This window comes from Micromonas pusilla (assembly GCF_000151265.4).
Source record: "Micromonas pusilla CCMP1545 genomic scaffold MICPUCscaffold_6, whole genome shotgun sequence".
Classification (NCBI taxonomy): domain Eukaryota; kingdom Viridiplantae; phylum Chlorophyta; class Mamiellophyceae; order Mamiellales; family Mamiellaceae; genus Micromonas; species Micromonas pusilla.
In genome coordinates this window covers 394,716-412,179 of record NW_003315887.1, presented here as the reverse complement: position 1 = coordinate 412,179, position 17,464 = coordinate 394,716, and the positions used below count along the sequence as shown (strand labels likewise).

The 17,464-nt window shown below is 66.5% G+C and overlaps 6 protein-coding genes across 6 annotated transcripts; 3 read left to right on the top strand and 3 right to left on the bottom strand.

Annotated features, from left to right (window-relative positions):
- Positions 1-84: 84 nt before the first annotated feature.
- On the bottom strand, positions 85-720 carry MICPUCDRAFT_58705 (uncharacterized protein; the record flags this gene model as incomplete). The annotated part of the gene is made up of 1 exon (XM_003059105.1): positions 85-720. The coding sequence occupies one exon, from the start codon at positions 718-720 to the stop codon at positions 85-87; it is 636 nt and encodes a 211-aa protein (XP_003059151.1).
- Positions 721-1,195: 475 nt separating this feature from the next.
- Positions 1,196-3,559, top strand: MICPUCDRAFT_40155 (voltage-gated ion channel superfamily; the record flags this gene model as incomplete). Its single annotated transcript, XM_003059404.1, has 1 exon — positions 1,196-3,559. The coding sequence occupies one exon, from the start codon at positions 1,196-1,198 to the stop codon at positions 3,557-3,559; it is 2,364 nt and encodes a 787-aa protein (XP_003059450.1).
- A 912-nt stretch (positions 3,560-4,471) lies between these two features.
- Positions 4,472-5,680, top strand: MICPUCDRAFT_2384 (uncharacterized protein; the record flags this gene model as incomplete). The annotated part of the gene is made up of 2 exons (XM_003059403.1): positions 4,472-5,263; positions 5,537-5,680. Coding segments are annotated over 2 exons (936 nt in total), but the record flags the coding sequence as incomplete, so codon positions are not given.
- A 210-nt stretch (positions 5,681-5,890) lies between these two features.
- MICPUCDRAFT_69481 (uncharacterized protein) lies at positions 5,891-7,645 on the bottom strand (the record flags this gene model as incomplete). The annotated part of the gene is made up of 1 exon (XM_003059104.1): positions 5,891-7,645. The coding sequence occupies one exon, from the start codon at positions 7,643-7,645 to the stop codon at positions 5,921-5,923; it is 1,725 nt and encodes a 574-aa protein (XP_003059150.1). The 3' UTR covers positions 5,891-5,920.
- A 2,892-nt stretch (positions 7,646-10,537) lies between these two features.
- On the top strand, positions 10,538-12,886 carry MICPUCDRAFT_58702 (uncharacterized protein; the record flags this gene model as incomplete). The annotated part of the gene is made up of 1 exon (XM_003059402.1): positions 10,538-12,886. One exon carries the CDS (start codon positions 10,538-10,540, stop codon positions 12,884-12,886), a length of 2,349 nt encoding a protein of 782 aa, XP_003059448.1.
- Positions 12,887-13,645: 759 nt separating this feature from the next.
- On the bottom strand, positions 13,646-15,524 carry MICPUCDRAFT_58701 (uncharacterized protein; the record flags this gene model as incomplete). The annotated part of the gene is made up of 2 exons (XM_003059103.1): positions 13,646-14,881; positions 15,069-15,524. 2 exons carry the CDS (start codon positions 15,522-15,524, stop codon positions 13,646-13,648), a joined length of 1,692 nt encoding a protein of 563 aa, XP_003059149.1.
- Between the last annotated feature and the right edge of the window lie 1,940 nt (positions 15,525-17,464).

The window sequence follows — 17,464 nt, the reverse complement described above, 5'->3', positions numbered from 1 at the left end:
GGTTAGGGACGCGCGCGCGCCGTATGTCAGAGGACGCCGCTGCGATGCCGCGATAGCGATTAGTACTACTGACTGATAAGCACGCTAGAACGCGTCCGTGAGGTCCACGCAGTTGCCGCACATCGTCCGCTTCTTGCCTTCGCAGAGCCAACAGCGCTCGCCCTTTCGCATCCCCGGCTTGCCGCCGTACAGGTCCTCCTGGTTCACGCCCGTGCCGTCGCACTGCCCGCACGGCTTCCACCCCGTGCCCTTGCACACGGGGCACCGGGCGTCCGGGTTGTCGTTCCCCGCGCCCGCGCCGTCGCTCGAGTCGCCGCGGTCGAGGTCGACCGGGGAGGACCGCGCGGCGACGCCCTTCTCGTCGCGGAGACGTCGCGGGATCGGGACGACGACGACGCTCTCGCGGCCTCCGACGTGGAGGGTTCCGAACGGCGCGGGAGCGACGCGCGCGGGCGTCATTCGCGACGGCCGCGACGCGCGCGACGCCGTGGACGGCGTCGTCGTGGTATTGACGACGACGCGCGCGCGACAGACGCGCGCGGGGGGTGTCGGCGTCGTCATGACGGCGACGGACGCGCGCGGAGGACGAGTGCTGACTCGACCGAGCTCGCGCTGGAGAGGATCTCTGGATTTTGGCCGTTTGCGACGCGGTGCATTTGACACCGGAGATGTAGACAGGGCGGCGCGCACAAACACGCGCGCGGAGGAGCACGGCGTCATCTTCTCCACGCGCGACGCGCGTGCGCTCGCTCACGCGACGCCGTCGGAGCCTCGCGCGACGCGCGCGAATGTGCTGATTCCGTGAACGTCGACGTCGACGCGCGCATTAGAGCAGGGAGAAGACCGCGAATAATCTGAATCGCCCGCGTCGCCAACTACAACAGAGATGCCGAGGTTCGGGGAGAATCGGCAGCCGCCTCTTCGAAGCAGAGGCGGGTTCAGCGAGATCGAGCGCGCGAACGACCGCGACGACGATACCGAGAGCAGCGTCGGGTACGACAGCGACAACTGGATCCAAGACGCGGGTCGCGGCGACGCGCGGAGGCTGACGGATCGCGAGCGCGCGTCGAAATACCACGCGAACGAAGACGTCGTCCGCGACCTCAACGACGCGGAACGCGTGGATCAGGGGAGAGACGCCAAGGCGCGGCGCGACGAGCGTCGAAAGCCGGAGCACAACCGCGTCGACTTCGCGATGGTGAGCGAGTTGGCGGTCGCGGCGAGGATGGCGAAGCTGTTCCTGCCGCACTCGAAACGCGTCATCTCCCCGCGCGGGTGGTTCATGCGAAAGTGGGACTTCGTGATGATATTCCTGCTCGTCTTCACCGCGCTGGTAACGCCCGTGGAGGTGGCGTTCATGACGACCAAAATCAACGCGCTGTTCTTCATCAACCGCGTCGTGGACTTGAACTTCCTCGCCGACATCGTCTTAAACTTTCACGTCGCCATCCCGGATCCGGTCAACGGGCAGCTGATCTTCCACCAGCCGACCATCGCGCGCCACTACCTCAGAGGTTGGTTCACCGTAGACGTCGTCTCCGTGATGCCGTACGACTTGATATCGCTGCTGACGGACAACAGCTCGCTGGGGAGTCTGAAGGTGTTTCGCGTCCTGCGTCTGCTCAGGCTCATGAAATTGCTCAGAATGTTGCGAAGCGGCCGAGTGTTCGCGCGCATGGAGGTGCACTTCAACATCGACTACACCGCGCTGGACATGTTCAAATTCGCGCTGCTCGCGTGCATGTCGTCGCACTGGATGGGCTGCGCGTTCGGCATGGTGGCGGACATCGAAGACAGCGAGACGTCGTGGCTGCATTACACGACGTTCCGGAAGTACCTCGTCTCCGGCAAGTTGGCGCGGGGGGAAGACCCGAGCGGCATCGTGACGTACGGAGACCTGTACGTCGCCGCGTTTTACTGGGCGGCGATGACGATGACGACGATCGGGTACGGCGACATCGTCCCGAGCACGACGACGGAGAGGGTCTTCGTCATCGTCGCGATGTTGCTGGGGGCGTTTATATACGGATACATCATCGGCGCGGTCGGAAACGCGATTCGTCTGAGAGGGGAAAAGAAGGGCAAGTTCTACGAGCTCATGAACACGCTGAACTCGTTCTTCGAGGAGGCGAAGATCAAGACGGGGCTGCGGATTCGCATGCGCGAGTACTTCAAGTACAAGCTCTCGCGCGACAGCGTTCTGGAGCAGTCGAAGCTGTTGGACGCTATGTCCCCGGCACTGCGCGCAGAGATCACTCTGCAGACGAACACGTGGATCGCGAAAGTGCCGTTCTTCCAGAAATGCCCCGAGGGGCTCATCATCGCGCTGACGCTCAAGGTGAGAGAGACGACGTATCCGCCGCAGGAAAAGATCATCGTCCCCGGAGACTTTTGCGACCGGATGTTCATGGTCCGAAAGGGCGTCGCGATCGCGCGGTCGAAGATCATGACCACCGGGTCCGTGTTTTGCGACGAGTGCCTGTACAAAGAGGGCAAGGTGGCGTACAGCGCGCACAGCGTGACGTTCGTGGATCTGTACTCGTTCGACCGCGACGTCCTCGTCACGGCGCTGAATTACTTCCCAGATCAGAATAAACACTTCAGAGTTCTGTCCTTGAAACGAATCTTCAACGACGAGATCATGGCGTACACGAAGGCGTACCGGGCGCTCAGGGACCGCGGCGTGGACGCGGAGTTCCACGACTCGATGGACGAGCGCCCGGCGTTTTTCCTCGTGAAGCTCCGCACGTTGTACGGCGTCGACGGCGCGGGGCTGCGTCCGTGGGAGAAGAAGAGCTACAAGAGGTTTCAAGAGGTCGTCATCGCGGCGAAGTTCATTCAGCGTCTGTTTCGAGCTCGGCGCGAGCGCATCGAGGTCCAGGCGTCCGCGATCGAGAGCAGGGTCACCGGGGTGTTCAGCAAGAAAATGCGCAAGTTCGACCCGGAGAATTACGTCGCTCGCGCGATCGACGTGTTACATCACCGGCAAGGGAGCTCGCTTTGGAAGATGCACCAAAAATTCGACGCGAAGCTCACGGGCCAGCCCGTGAGCAACCTCAGCGGCGAGGGCGTGATTTTCCCCGGGTTAAAATTCTCCACGCGGAAGCCAGAACCCGGCGAGTGCCTCCCGATGTACGCCGGCGGCAAAGGCGGCAGAGGCGCCGCGATCGCTGGATTTTACCCGGGCGGAGCGGCTGGCGGAGGAGGAGGGGACCGGCACGCATCCGCGGCGGCGAGCGTCCACGCCGCGGCTTCGTTGGCCGAGGACGCGGCGGCGTCGATCGCGAAGGGCGTCGAAGCGTTTCGAGAGGAGATGCGCGAGGCGTTCGGGACGTCCGGCGTCGCGGGGGTGGGGACGCACGCCGCGCGCGCGGACGCGATCGAGTCGAGGGTGAAGGCGCTCGCGAAGGAGATCGCAGACGTCGGCACGTCGCTCGCGAAGATGACGCTGAGCGATAACGACTTCCAGCAGAAGACGCAGATCGCGATCTTAGAGCACCTCGGAAAGGCGCAAGCGCAGATCGCGAAGGACGTCGCCGAGGCGGTGAAGGTTTCGTAGAAGACGAGACGAGGGGGGTGGAGTAGACATCACCCGCGAACGAAATATACAACTAGACGTATCATAGAAAACTGATCACGGCGATTCTGTCAGGTAGGTCTGTCAGGTTGCGAACGCGAAATCCGGAGTGTTCGTGACACTAGTGTACAGTAAACGATCGATTCCGACGCACACGAGACCGCGCGGCCTCGTGCCGTCGTATCGTCGCCGTAGAGCTCGAGAGAGTAGCGCGCGTTCGTCATGGGTGCGCGTTCGCTCGCGCGCCTCATCGATTCCAACCGTCGCGTCGTCGACGCCCGCCCGCTCGCGTCGTCCCGCGCGTCGTAATTCCCAACGCCACGCCGTCCGAACCACGATCCAATTCGCGTCGGACGCTCCCGCGATCCCGCGACTGACGACTTCACCGCGCTCCCCCCGGATCTCGTCGCGCAGGGTGCGTCGCTTCGAACCGGAGCCGCCGCCGCAACAGCAGCAGGTACCGTCGACGCCCGCCTCGCGGCGTCTTCCCGTCCGACTCGCGTCGTCGTCCATCGTTCCGATCCCACCACGATCGCGGAGGCGACGACGATCGTAACAACATTTGTTCGACCGACTGATTTGATTCCCTTCTCCGCGCAGATGTACGTCGTGCAGCATCAACCGCATCCGCCGCCGCCGCCGCAGCCGCAACCGACGTTCTACCCCGTCATGCAGCCCGGGGCGACGTGGGTGTTCATCCCCCCGCCGCCGCTGCCGCCGATGCCGCAATTCATCTCGGACGAAGCCGTCGTTCGGCTCGTCCGAGCGAGGAACCCGCAGCTCGAGTCGAGGTGGCCGGAGAGGGGCGACCCGAAGAACGACTGGAAAGGACTGAAGTGGGACGGCGATCGGGTCACGAAGTTCGACCTCGGCGCGATGGGGCTGGCCCTCGAGCTTCCTCCGGAGATTGGCTTTTTAACCGAGATCGTCGACTTCTACGTGCAAGGGAACAAGATCGAGAGACTGCCGGCCGAGATCGCGCGGTGCCAGAAAATCGTCGACTTCTACGTCTACGATAACCCGCCTCTCTCCGCGATCCCGGAGGAGTTCGGGCACCTCCCGCAGGTGAAGACGTTCACGATAAAAAACTGCAAGGTGAGCGAGGAGACGTTCCCGAAATCGCTGACTTCCGTCGCGACGCTCACCACGCTGGACCTCGAAGTGAACAAGTTCACCGTCGTCCCCGAGAGCATCTTCGGCCTCGAAAACCTGGACCGGCTGCGTCTCGCCGCGAATAAGCTCACGTCGATCTCTCCGAATATCTCGCGACTCGATTGCCTTCGAGAGTTGTTTCTCGGAAACAACAAGCTCACGAGCTTACCCGCGGAGCTCGGTAAGATCGACACGCTGAAAAAGCTTGAGATCCAGGATAACAAGATAAAAACGCTGCCGGACGAGTTCGTCGGACTGTCGTCGCTCGAGCACTTGAAGTACGACTCCAACGGATTGACGAAGATACCGGACGTCGTGTTCAAACTCGACACGCTGCGGATCCTCGAGCTGAACAACAACAAGCTCACGGAGCTCCCGGCCGAGCTCGGCGACCTCGCCGAGCTTCGCGATCTCAGAGTGCAGACCAACAAACTCAAAACGCTCCCCGCGGCTATCGGGAACCTGACCGAGCTGCGCGTTCTGAAGTTGGACAGTAACAAACTCACCGAACTCCCCGACGAGCTCGGAGGGTGCGTCGAGCTCACGGGCATTTACATGAGCGGGAACGACGATCTCACGTCGCTCCCGGCTGGGATGGGAGAGATGCGCTCGCTGAGAGAGATCGGTGTACCCAGCGTGGTCGACTCCATCCCGGAGTCGTTCGCGAATCTGAAGAAACTCGAGAAGTACCTTCAGCCGCACACGCGTCTCAAAAAGTTCCCGGCGTGCCTGTGCGAGTGCGAGAACTTGAGCGTGATTACTCTCCAGCGCGGCGAGTGCGAGGAGCTTCCGGACGAGATCGGTAAGCTTAAACGTCTGTCGCATCTGTGTATGTACGACTGTCCGATCGCGACGTTACCGGAGACGCTCGGTCAGTGCGAGTCGCTGTACGACTTCATCTTCTGCGGCACGAAGCTGACGATGCTGCCGGCTTCGCTCGTGAACTGCAAGCGGCTGACGAATTTTGAAATTCATGGCGGGAGCGTGGCGTTGACGGAGAAGGACATCCCCGCGGGTTTGGCGGAGATCGTGAGAGGGAACAAGGGGAGAAAGTTCTCGTTCAACCCGGACCCTTGATCGCGCCGCCTCGGTCGAGCGACGAGGGCGAACGGAAAGGCGCCGCGCAGAGTCTGCAGAGTCACGAGTCGGCTGAGAAGGTATGATAGGACTAAGTTATATAAGTTATACATATCAAAGACCGAACTTGTCCCTTCTCGACGCGGACCGCTCTCTTCCGTTGGCATCCGTCATCGGCGACGACCGTCTGCTCGTGCTCTGGCTCGGCGCCTGGCTCGGCGGCTTCGGTCCCAACCCGCCGCCGCCGCCGCCGCCGCCGCCGCCGCCGAACCCTTCGCCGCCGCCGACGTGTTGCCCCGGCTTCAACGCCCCGCCCAGCGGCGTCCTCAACCGCTCCGGCGCCGTCGCCTGGATGATGCTCCGCAGCCGCATGATTTCCTTTTGATACGCCAGAGTACTCTGCGCCATGTACGCGTTGATCTCTTTGATCTGCTCCTCCGCCATCGCCGCTCTCGTCGCGAGCTGGCGGTTCTCGCGTTCGAGGTCCGCCTGAACTTTATCCGTGAACTCCTTGATGGCGTTTCTCTGCTCTTGCCAGTTCGTTCGGTTGTTCCCCCCGCGCGCTTGCGCCGCCTCCAGTTGCGCGAGCTGGTCCTTCAGATCGCCAATCTCCTGCGCGAGCTGCGCGCGCGATTTGTCCATGTTGCCCATCGTCGTGAGCTGCACCTTGAGCTTCGCGTTCTCGCGTCGTAGCTCCTCCTCGCCCGTGCCCGGTCGCTTTTGTTTCAATCCGTCGAGCATCTGCGAGAGCTTGTGATTCTCCGCGCGGAGGCGCGCGTTTTCGTTGTCCAACGGGACGTGATGCCGACCGTCCGCGCTGTTCCCTCCGCCGCGGTCGTTGAAGGAATCTACTCTTCCTCTCGTCTTGTCCGGCTTGGTCGCGTCCGCGTCGAAGAACAAGATGTCGTTCCCCGCGTCCGTGTCCTGCGCCGCCTTCTTCACGCTCGGCGCGAGCGGGCCGCGGCCGTCGAGCGCGGCGAGGCGCACAGCCTGGTTCAGCCGCGCGTTTTCCTCCCTCAAATCCGCGAGCTTCGCCGCGAGGCCGCGCGCGTCGATGTCCTGCGCCTCCGCGGGCGTCGGCGGGACGCCGTCCATGCACAACTGGTCCTCGTGCGGGACGTGCTGCATCTCGACGACGCCCTCGCCGACGTCCACGGGGGAGAGGTCCTCGAAGCGATGCCGCAGCGCTCGGTATCCCGCGTGCAACGCCCTCGAATCGCGCTGAGCTTTCGTGAGCTTCGCCTGGAGCTCCTCCGTGTGCCTTCTGTAGTCCGCGACTTGCTCGGACGACGCCTTGTGCAAGTCGACCGCGAGCGCTTGCGCGGCTTCGTAGAGGTGGCTCGGGCGTAACACGTGGTCGCTCGTCTGCCCGCCCCCCGCGCCGAGCACCTGCGCGCCTCGTTCCAAGTCGCCGACTTGAAGGATGTACTCCTTGAGGCGCTCCGTGTACTGCGCGCGCGACGTCTCGAGGCGTTCTTTCAGGATGGAAATCTCGGACAGCGCGCGGTCCGCCTCGCCGCGCGCGCGGCGTTCGTTCGACTCGGACGCCTCGAGCGCCTTCTTCACGTCTCCGATTTTCGACCGCGCGTCTCTCTCGGAGTCCATCGCCTTTTGCACGCGCTCGTTCGCCTCGTCGATCGCCTCTTGCATGCGGTGCTCCGCCGCCGCGACCGCGGCTTCTTTCTCCCGAAGCGCTTTCGACACCTCGCGCTCCTTCTCCGCGAGCGCTTTCGAGACTTTCGTGTCGCGATCCGACTCGAGATACGCCGTCGTCTCGTCGCGTTCTTTCCTCGCGTCCGCGATAGCCTCCGCTTGCTCCTTCTTCATCGCGGAGATCATTGCCTCCTTCTCCAGACGAATCTCCTCCACGGCGTCGTCCCTAAACTTCTTCGCCTTGGCGATCTCCGCGTCTCTCTCCTCCTCCGCCTGCGCGATGGCTTTATCCTTTCCGAATTTCACCGCGGCGACGGCTTCGTCGCGCTCCGCCTCGGCGGCGGCGACGAGCCTCTTCTTCGTCGCCTCCGCGGTCGCGATCGCCTCCTCCGCGGCTCTCTCCGCGGCTTCAACCTTGCGATGCAGCATCGTGCTGTCCTTCTCCGCGTTGACGCGCAGAACGTCGCGCTCTTCCTCCGCTTCCTCGGCTCTTCGAACTTCCGTGGTGAGCCGCTTGCGAAGGTCCGCGGCGTCGCGTTCGAGATCTTCGTTTCGAGCCTTCAGGCCCCCAACCTCGCCCATGACGTCCGCGTGCTCGCTTCGCAGCGTAGACAGCTCCGCCTCGAGCTCCATGCGCATCTGTTCCAGGCTCTCTTTCAGACGTTCGTTGTCCACGTTGAGCGACCCGGCTTTTTGCATGATTTCCCCGCGCGCTTGCTCCGCGCCCTTGACGCGAACCTCCGACGCGATCGCCCTGGCTTCGAGCTCGTGCACGCGCTCGATGAGCTCGTGGCGCACCTTCTCCGCCTCGAGCGCGGCTTCGTTGCCTTCGAGCTGCACCTCCACGAGCGCGCGCGCGATCTCGAGCCGGTCTTCCTCCGAGCGTATCAACGCCGCCTGAAGCTCTTCTTTCTCCGCCAAAAACTGCTTGTCCATCCCGTTCAGCCTCTGAAGACGCTCCAAGAGGGCTTCCTTCTCCGCTAAGAGCTCCGCTTTGTCCCCGCGCTCGTCGATCAGACGCTCCTCGAGCTCGTGCAGTTTCGCCATCTGCAGACCGACGTTATGCGGGTCGATCCCGTCCGCGCCCGTGCTCTGTATCTGCTCCCGGTACGTCTCTCTCGCGTCGTTGATCTGCAACAGCCGCGACCGCAGCCTCTGCTGGAGTCCTCGCGCGGCGTCGTCCGCGACGACGGGGAAGCACGGCGCCCTGCGCGCGTGATCGATCAGATCCATCACCGCGGCGGACCGCTCCCACTCCCCGAGACGTAACGTCCCCAAGATCGTCGTCGCGCAGTTCCCCCCGAGCGGCTCCGCGAGCACCTTGGTCAACACTGAGTCGCCGTGCCCGGCGAAATCGCGTCGATTCGTCGCGAGCGCGCGAATCACGCCCGCGAGGGACGTCACCGCGCGGTTCAGACGCGCGCCCTCTCTCAACCGCAGCACCGCGGGGTCCATCGCGAGCGGCTCCGCGCCCGGGTTATCCGCGATCGTGATCGTGCTCACGAGGTGTTGCGCCGGAGTCATCTTATCGCGATCCGCCGCCGTGGCGCCGCCTCGAATCGCGGGGATGTACTGCGATATACGTAGCGTCAGGATGCACGCGCTTCGGTCCGCTTTGCTGTGCCCGAACTCGGAGAGACCCGTGCTTCGGTTCGCGAGCGCGTTTTGGTACGCCGTCTGCAGCGACGACGCGTCGGGCGCGGATCGAAACGACAATCCGGCCACGTGCCATCCGTCGTCCGACGACTCTTCAACCTCCAAGAACGCCGCCTTATCCTGGACGCCGCCCGTCTTCGACGCGGTGAACAGATCCCGGCACCGCTCCTCGTAGATCTCGACGAAGCTCGCGTCGACGGCGAACTCCATCGCGCCGCCGCCGCCGCCGCTCTGCTTCTGTTGCGACAACGCCACTCCCACCTGCGCGGCTTTATTGTGCAGCGCCTCGGGGCCGTTCCATACAAAGCGAAGTCGGGGTGGAGTTCAAAGGCGTCAGTTGGAGTTGAAAGGCGTCGAGGGCGGGGATTGAAAGCGAGGGGTGGGCGGAGAGATGTGACGGGCAAAGTCCTTAAGGATCGGCGTTCACCACGCGGACGGGGTCGTATGGGGACCAGTGCATAGAACGCACCTCGAACACGCCTTTAATGGCCAGCCGCACGCATCCCTCGCCGCCGGTTCTGCCGTGAAGCAGCGTGCTCTTCCCGGTCCCAGAGCATCCGATCGTCAGGAGCGCGGCGTTGAACCCGTCCACGCCCTGTCGCACGACCGGGTGCAGCACGCGCTTGTACGTCTCCGCGGTGCCGAGCTCGCTTCCGAAGCAATCGTCCACCTCGTACGTGTCGTCGCTCGCAGCCTCGGACGCGCCGGGGCGGATGAGCGAGACGTGGCGGGACGCGACGCTGACGTCGCGTCGCGAGCCTGGTCGACGAGACGGACGACAAGACGGAGACGGGGACGAGGTATCGTATCGATGATGAGGCGGTGGACGGGGGCGGCTGGCGAAGGCGCGAGAAGGTCGAAGACGACGATGAGATGTAGATTAATCATCGGAACCGCGGGGCGTTCGACGACGCGGGGGGGTTGACCGCTCGCCGCGGGGGGGTCGGGGGTTCGGGACGATCTTCGAGACGCGCCTTTGCCCTGCCCGGTCGTCAAGAGCTGCACGACCGCCCTCATGGGCTGGCCCTCCGGCCGGACCTTGCGCGCGCCCGCGCCGCCTCGTCCCATCGCGTCGCTCGAGCAATCGAACCGTTAGGATGGGCGAAGATCGGATGGGATTTCCGCGGCGTCGGTTTTATCCCTCGCCGAAACGCGCTCGCGCGGGGTGCGCGCGCGCACCCCGGCGCGATACCGCCGCGGGGGAGGTCAGGGACGCGGCTCGACCTCGCCGGTGCCCTTCGCGTTCGCGCGTGCGCGCTGCACGAGTGAGGGGGGGGCGAGGTCGAAGCTCGGCGAGGCGAAGGCGTTGAAAATCGCCGCGAGCCGCGGTTGACCGAGGTGGTTGACCGACCGTAGCGCGAGTGGCGCGTGTCAATCGGGATGTTAGATTCCGATCTCTCATCACTCCGCGTCGCGGCGCGCATGGCGTCCGCGCCGCCGCGCGCGAAGCGCGGTCGCGACGACGACGACGATGCCGACGACGACGCCGCGAGCGACTCGACGTCGTCGGCGTCCGGCTCGGCGTCGGACCCGCCGGCGTCGCCGTGGCGCGTGCCGAACTGGTACGAAGGACCCGTCGACGCCGACGGAAAGCCGCACGGGCGCGGGCGGCTGCGCCTCGACGAGGACGGCGCCTGGTACCAAGGCCGGTTCGAGCACGGCGCGAAGCACGGGAGAGGGACGCTGCACTTTCCCCCGGACTCGGACGACGACGACGACGACGACGGGGACGGGGACGACCGCCTTCTCTTCCCGCGATCGCGCGCGTACATAAAGGGCACGTTCAGAGACGACGCCGTGGAAGGACGCGCGACGTACCACGACGTCGACGGCTCCTGGCTCGAGGGACGGTACGCCCGCGGCGTCCTTCTCGACGGCGGCGAGGTCACGGAGTACCACCCCGGCGGCGCGGTGCGGTTCCGAGGCGCGTACGAGGGCGGCGTCCGACACGGCGACGGGGTCGAGTGGAGAGCGGACGGCGGCGTGCTCCGCGGGACGTGGCGCGAGGGCGACGCGCCCGGCGGCGCGATCGGAGACGTCTTCGAGTACGTCTGGCCCGAGGTGTACGGCGTCGCGGGTCTGTCGAGGAGTCGTGAAACACGCCGTGATGAAGACCGTGATGAAGAAGAAGAAGAAAAACGCTCCGGCGTACGTCGTTACGACCCCGACCGCGGGATCATGCGCGTGGACGACGACGGCGCGTGGACGACGGGCGACGTCGTCGAGAACGAGATCGTCGGCTTCGTCGTCGACCCCGACGGGCGCGATCGCGCGCGCGAATACGCCGAGCCGCGCGAGCGCGAGCGGTGGCGTCCGAACGGCCGAATCGACGGCGAGAAGCTTCTGTTCCTGCGCGACGACCCGGAGAAGCGAACGACCGCGGCGGTCGGGCGGGACCCCGAGAGGGGCGAGCCGGTCCGCGGCTTGTTTCTGCGCGAGAACGACAAGCGAATCCCGGGGTTCGAGACGCGAGGCTTCCGCGCTCGCGTCGTCGTTCGCGAGCGGTGGAGCTGCCGGAGGGAGCCGTTCGAGCACCCAACCTTCGGCGCGTGTTTCGCGCTCGTCGCGGAGCGAGACCTTCCCGCGGGCGCGGAGGTGACGCAGCCGCCGGATTACGTCGGGGGCTGGCGCGTCGACCCTCGCACGGAGGCGGGGTATTACTACCACCTCGCGCACACGCCGCCGAAGACGGTGTTCGCGTCGACGCGCGACGCCGCCGGCGTCGGCGTCGTGACCGTGAAGCAGCACGGCCCGTGGCGCGCGTTGTACTTGGACGGCGTCGAGCAGGGCTTGGCGTACTGCGACGCCGAGGATAAAGACGAAAACTTTGTCCACGATCCGACCGTGATCGGGTTCGAGTACGTCCGCGCGATGGCGACCGCGGCGGTCGCGGTCATCGGCGACAGGTTGACCCGCCTCGAAGTAGACGCGGACGACGACGAGTGTTGTAGCGTTCTGTGCGTCGGCTTGGGCGCGGGGACGCTCGCGGCGTTCGCGAAGAGAGCGTCGTCAGGTCGAGCGCGCGTGATCGCGGTGGAGGTGGACGAGGACGTCGTCGCCGCCGCGAAGGACGTCTTGGGGTTAAACTTCGAGGTCGCTGGTGAGGACGGCAGCGGCGAGGACGACGACGAGTGGACCCGCGCGCAGAGCGCGTCCACGTTTCGCGTCGTCCACGCGGACGCGGCGGCGTACGCGCGACGATGCGCGGAAAAAAACCGCCACTTCGATTGCGTTTTCCTCGACGCGTACGACGGCAACGGCGACGTCCCCGCGCATCTCACGACGCGCGCGTTCCTCGAGTCAACGCGCGCGATCACGCGGCGCGGCGGGTGCGTCGTCGCGAACGCGTGGAACGGCCCGCCGGGGTCCCCCGCGGCGGAGGCGCTGAAGCGTTTCTACGCAAACCTCAGCCGGCGCTCGAGCGATGAGGACGGCGACGAGGACGCGCGCGTCGACGTCCAGCTCGTGAGCGTGGAAGGGCAGGAGAGCAACGCCGTCGTCGTGGGCGTGAAGAGGTGTCCTCCGGACTGGCCGCGCGAGGAGGACGCGAGGTTCTGCGAGCTTTGGGCCGGAGACGGCGGCGGCGGCGCAAGGGCGGCGGATGACGCGCGGCGCGCCACGCGGGATCGGCTCCGGGGGTGGGGCGCCGACGCGCGCGGGGTGGAGGACGCGATTAAGGACGCGCTCGTGCCGCCGAAGCAACTTCGGGTGCACTACGCCGAGGGCGATAGCTTAGACGACGAGACGTTAGCCCAGGCGTACGCGCCGTAGCGGGTAGTCGGTAGTATCATGCGTAGTTCAAGAATCGTAAAACTCGTCGCCTCCCGAAAAAGACAGGAAGGAGAAGAGCGTTTTTTTTCCAGGTGCACATCCAAATGACAAGGTTCGCGAGCGATTCGCGCGCACTCGCGACCGCACGCGCAGACTGAGCCGCGCGCCTAGATGCCCACTTACGGCACGCACACGCCCGATGTTCCGTACGAGCCCTCCAGCGTGATGGCCTGGGGGCCGCGAGGGGATCAGAACTTTAAGTCGTACAACGACCAAATCTACGAGCAGCGAGTGCGTGCGAAAACCCGCGATCGAACGTTCGTTCGATCGATCGATTCGCCTTCCGCGAGCGATCGCTGACGTCCCTTTCCCCTCCCCCGCCGCGGCATCGCAGTGCAAAGCGACGAAGACGAGCCATAACTGGAACAGCATCAACTTGCGAACGGAAGAGTGCGCGCCCTCCCGCGCGTCTCCCGCGCGCGATAGCGACCGACCTCTCGCCCGCGCGAACGAAACGGAAACGCTCCGCCTCCCCGTCGTCCCGACCGACCGACCGACCGACCCCCGCGCCCGTCGTCGTCTCGTCTCGCAGTAACTACGAAGTCCGCCTCGACGACGCGGACAGCACGTACGAGCCGAACGTGAAGAACTTCGCGCCGCGCCCGAAGGTGTGGAAGAAGGACATGTACGAGAGCTACGGCGCGAAGTGAGCGACGAGCGCCTCCGCCGTGCGCTTATTTTATTTCAACCTAATCGGCGTCATCGATCGTCGACGCCCTGAAGCGTGAGGACGACGCTGCGATTCAAGTTACACCCGAACCCGCCGCCGTCCCTGTGCTCGCACAGAAACACCCCCTGTAACACCCCCAAACCCAACTCGCCGTTCACGACCGGAACGGTCAGCGACGCGCCCATCAGGCTGCTCTTGACGTGCGCGGGCATGTCGTCCGGGCCCTCGTACGTGTGCGTGAAGAACTCGTCGTTCCATCGCTCCGGCACCGTCGCGCTCAGCGCGCTCTCGAGCCGCGCCGCGGCCTCGGTCTCGGCCTCCGCCGCGCGCGGCGCCGTCGCCGTCGCGCGCGACGACACCGTCAACGACGCGGACGTGTGCTGAATGAACAGGTTCAACCACCCGGCGGCGACCCCGCCCCCGACCCCGCCCGCCGCCCGCAACGCCTTCAACCCCGCGGCGATCGCCTCCGTGACGTCGTGCGCGCCTCTCCCCGGCGCGGTCAGCGTCACGACGCTCTGCGCGCCGCCGCCGGTCACCGAGCACGCGATCTCCCGCGCGTGCCCGCCACCGAACCCGCCCACGTTTCGATGCTCCGCGAGGTACACGCCCTGCCACGTCCCCAATCGCAGCCGATGTCCCGACGCGGGCACCGTGACGGACGCGCCGAACAGCGTGCTCTTCACGTGCGCGGGCATGTCGTCCGGGCCCTCGTCCACGTGCTTAAACATCGCGTCGTTCCACGACTCCGGGACGATCCGGTTCAGCGCGCCCTCCATGTCGACGCGGACGGACGGGTCCGCGTTTTCGTTGACGGTGAGCGACGCCGACGTGTGCCGCACGAGAAGGTTCACGAGCGCGGGGGGCGACGCCGCGTCGTGACCGTAACCGTCCGTCATCGACCGTTTTGACCGCTTCGCTTCTTCTTCTGACGCGTGATTCAGCGCCGGCGCGATCGCGGCGTCGATCTGGTCCTGGACGAGGTGGCACCCGCGCGACGGCGCGGTGACCGTCGCGACGCGCGTCGTCTTCGCGTCGTCGACGCGACGCATCGTGACGACCACCTCAACGTCCCTGCCGCCGCCGCCCCACTCCGCGAGGTACAGCCCCTGCCACGTCCCGAACGCGAGCCGGCCGTCGTGCACGGGGACGTCGATCGACACCCCGACGAAGCTGACGCGCGCGGCGACGTCCGCGTCCGCGTCGCCTGGGACGATGGCGTCCAGCGCGCGTCGAAGGTCGTCGCGGACGTCCGGGTCCGCGTTCTCGGGGTCGTTCCATACGAGCGAATATCGGGGTGGAGTTCAAAGGCGTCAGATGGAGTTGAAAGGCGTCGAGGTGTGTCGGGATTGAAACCGAGGTGTGGGCGGAGAGAGACGACGGCAAAAGTCCTTGAGGATCGGCGTTCACCACGCCAACGCGGTCGTATGGGGACCAGTGTATAGAACGCACCTCGTTGATCGTCAGCGCGGCGGAATGGGAGCGAACGAAGAGGTTGACCACCCCGGTCTTCGCGTCGCGGATCTCCGGGACCTCGTCGCGGAGCTTGTTCGTCCATATGAAGATGCCGTTCGACTTGGGGCGCAGCGTGACGACGCGCTGCGTCCACCACGCGCCCGAGTCGTCGCGGTCGTTCGACGACGGCGACGGCCGGGGCGCCATCGTTCGCTGCTTCTCAGCCCCGGACGACGACGCGGTCGCTCGAACGCCGAGCGTGGCGGCGACGCGACGAGCGCGCGCGCGAGAGGAGGGAGAGTGCGAAGGCGGCGCGGAGGGTGAGCGCGCGAGACGACACGACATGTGCGGCCACCCGGCGAGGGTGCGGCCCGCGCGCGGAGAAGTGCGCGCGTCTCCGTGGTCGATGGTCGTTCGTTCGCTCGCTTCCTGTAGCACTCTTCTGCAGTTCATCGGAAAATAATAAGGTTATCACACGATGAGCGAGTGTCATCACGCTGTCGTCATAGTCGAGCGCGCGGAGTGGATGGCTACCATGAGGCGAACGATACGCGCATAGTCACGGCATAGATGGGCGACGATGACGTCGTCGTGCGCGCGAAGGCGCTCTCGGGTGCGCGCCCGCGCCGCGCCCGAGTCGCTATCGATCGATCGATCGATGTCAATCGGTTTTTTCCGGACTCCACGCCGCGCCTCGTCTCCCGCGCGAGATCTCCCTCGTTCGCGCTCGCGCTGACGTTCGCTCCTCTCCGTTCGCGCCGCAGGCAAGACCGTCGAGATTGCCGTCCCCGCGGACGCCACCGTGGACGTCGTCAGAGCCACCATCGCGGACGCGTTCGGACACGCGGGCACGCGCGCGCGGATCCACTCGAACGTCGTCGGCGAGCTCGCCGGGGACGCGCCGTTCAACGCCGCGGGGCACCCACCGGGGGAGGTCGTGATCGTGAAGGGGTACTCCAGGGTGAGCAAGAAGGTCAAGAGGGAGCGCGTCGCGGAGAGGGAGCGGACGCCGCCGCCGCTGCCGCCGCCGACCGCGCCGGCGTCGCCGGGATACCGCGCGAGAAACTACATCCGCGAGAACGACGGCGACGACGGCGACGGCGGCGGCGGCGACGGCGGCGGCGGCGGCGGCGGCGGAGACGACGACCCGCTCGCCGTCCCCGTCGGCGGCCGCGCGCCGCGCGACGGAGGAGCGCGCGCGTCCACGAGCGGCGGCGACGCGTCGTCGCGCGAGCGCGCCGCCGCGGTCGTCGCCGCGGGGGAGGGGCTGTGGGCGGAGCTCGCGGGCGAGGCGGCGGAGGCGGCGGCGGCGGCGGCGGCGGCGGAGGCGGCGGCGGCGGCGATCGAGACGCCCGACGCCCCCCCTCCCCCGGCGAAGCGGCCGCGAGCCCCTCGCGCGCGACGGAAACAAAAAGCAGACCCTCCCCCGCCGACGCCCCCGCCGCCGGCGTCGCTCCCGCCGTCGCTCGAGCGCCTGTGCGTCGCGTACGCGCGCGTCGCGACGGCGGCGGCGTTTGTCGCGCGACAAAAAATACATCCGGCGTGGCGGTTCATATCCTCCGCGCTGACGCACATGACGCGCGCGGCGACGAGCGACGGCGACGTGGACGTGGACGTGACGTTGGACGATCTCCACGTCATGGCGGCGTTATGTCCGGGGTCGCTGCGTTTGACGCCGTGCGCGCACCGCCGCGTCGACGCGAACGAAGAGGAGGGCGGCGGCGGCGGCGGCGGCGGCGGCGGCGGCGCGGCGACGGCGGACGACGAGATCGACGTGCTGCTGCGTGTGACCGCGCCGACGCCCGGTCGCTCCGCGCGCGACGTCCCGATACGCGAGGAGGAGGACGCGCGCGAGCGGGAGCGGGCGATGACCGACGAGATCGAGGTCGTGATTCACGGGCAGAGGACGTCCGGTCGCATCGCTCGCGACGACGACGACGGCGACGACGACGACGACGACGACGGAACCGGCGCGAAGAAACGCAGACGGAGACGAAGCGCGAGGACCGCCCCCGGGGCGGCCGCCGTGAAGAAGCGCGTCGACGCGTTCCGTCGCGGCGTCGCGCTCGCGCTCGCCGCGGAGATGGACGCGACGCGAGCCGCCGGCGCCGCCGCCGGCGACGACGACGAAAAAGCGCTTCGGGAAATCGTCGACGCCCTGGACACGGCCGCGTTCGCGCGCCGCGCGGAGGCGGAGCGACGCGACGCGCGATCGGCTCGATCGCGCGGCGCGGCGCGCGACGACGCGCTCGAACCGCTCGCGCCGCTCGCGCCGCCGCGTTCGACGACGACGACGAAGACGAAGACGCGGTGTCGGTGTCGCCGCGCGGACGCGTTGTCCGTGGACGAGTTCATCGCGCACCTCACGTCGGACGAAGACGCGCTCGGCGCGC